The sequence below is a fragment of the Morone saxatilis genome, unplaced genomic scaffold (assembly GCF_004916995.1).
Source record: "Morone saxatilis isolate NCDOM2014 unplaced genomic scaffold, NCSU_SB_2.0 Contig2, whole genome shotgun sequence".
Lineage (NCBI taxonomy): Eukaryota > Metazoa > Chordata > Actinopteri > Moronidae > Morone > Morone saxatilis.
Window position 1 is genome coordinate 16,277,754 of NW_023339762.1, and position 1,587 is coordinate 16,279,340.

General features: G+C 38.2%; 1 protein-coding gene across 1 annotated transcript in view; it reads left to right on the forward strand.

Annotated features, from left to right (window-relative positions):
- The first annotated feature begins 226 nt into the window (after positions 1–226).
- LOC118330768 (FERM domain-containing protein 5) overlaps positions 227–1,587 on the forward strand; it is a 16,998-nt gene continuing 15,637 nt past the window's right edge. Inside the window, exon 1 of the mRNA XM_035665441.1 lies at positions 227–303. Within this exon, the coding sequence (XP_035521334.1) occupies positions 242–303 (62 nt within the window). The 5' untranslated portion in view covers positions 227–241. The remainder of the gene's footprint in view (positions 304–1,587) is intronic.

Here is a 1,587-nt window from a genome sequence, read left to right on the forward strand (position 1 = left end):
ATAATAATCCATAATAAATGAGTAAGTAAAGACCATAAACATGCTTCCCTAATAAGCTTTTTTACATTGGAGTACTCCGACATTTAATCTTCTAATTCATGCGGATAAATCTATGTCCCAAAACAGTTCTGCTGTCTACCTGAATCTCCTGTTTGATTGTTTGATCCCTTTCAATTAAAGTATTCTTGTCCATGTTTTAAATGTTTTGTGTTTGTTTCCTCCAGCTCAGCCTCCATTCACCATGTGTTTGAGAGTCAAGTTCTACCCTCCTGAGCCTGCTGCTCTCAAGGAGGAAATCACTCGGTATGACCTCCTGTTGTTGCTTTAACTTCAGATGAGTTGATAAGGACTCTGCAGCTTTAGCTTACCTTTGTTTCGATTTAAGAGTAAAGAAGAGAGGCAGTTTTTTCATGGAGATACTCATTTGACAAACTTGAGAAAAGCATCTGTGCTTTGGTCCTTGTTTCTTTATTTTTTTAATACCTTTTTTTCTGATTTGTCTGTAGATTGTGCTCTAAAAATTTTAAACAGAACAAACATATCTCTTTCTAAAACATTATTTACGGGCCTTCATAATTAAAATGCCTGAGTACTTTACTGTCTAAAACATTATGATAAATATTACGCAGAACACAGTTTGCAAGAGGAGTTGTGAGGCAGAGAGGGATATAAAAGCCTTCCCTTGTAGCTTAGTCTCTGAAAAACAATGGTTACAACTAATTAAACAACATCTTGTCAGATTTGCATGTATAAATGCACACATTACATTTTTTCCCATGGTTTTGCCTTCTAAATATCTTCCTCTCATAATATTATTTTCAAATTCATTTGCAGAAAGGTGAAAATGAAAAAAAAAAGAGTGACCCCTGCCTCCAGATAATGCTGAGAGTAGACATCTGGTATATGTGTGCATGTGCCGTTTACTGATGTATCCATCACTGACCAGAGTAAAGAGGAGACCGCTCGCTATCCGAGGTGTAATGAGATGAAATGTGCGCCACATGTAGAGTGTACATAATGAACAGAGCAGCTAGAAGAGATGGGGGGGGGCAAAGGGTGCTGATTGAGAGTGGAAAGGAAAAGGAGGCAGAATGAAAGGCTGGGGCGTGGGGGTGAGGACGAGAGGGAGTAATACATGATGATGAGAGTGGAGAGGGCAGACCACAGAGGGAGGGAGAGGGTAATCAATCACGTGCAAGGCTCATTCAGTGGGAGCTCCCTCACATCACATTGCAGAGGGATCTTTTTTAGAAAGCACATTAATGCCATATAAAATATTCTATAGACACCAAAAACGGGCAGCTTTTCCATGAATTACATTTTGACTGGACATAGTAGGAAAAGCACAAATGTTACTAATGACATTAACAATGGCTCTGTGCTATTCAAATGTCCCATTGAGCGAGCATGTACAATAGCAGGACCTTAAAACTGAAGCAGCTAGACAGAATTAAAGCATCATTAATTTTATTATTTAAGCCTCTGCTTTTCCTACTGTGACATGTATAAATGTCCTATGTGACATAGGCCTATTCAATATTATGCATTCAATATTTTACATACTTTCCAGGTGTGTTTCTGCAAAAA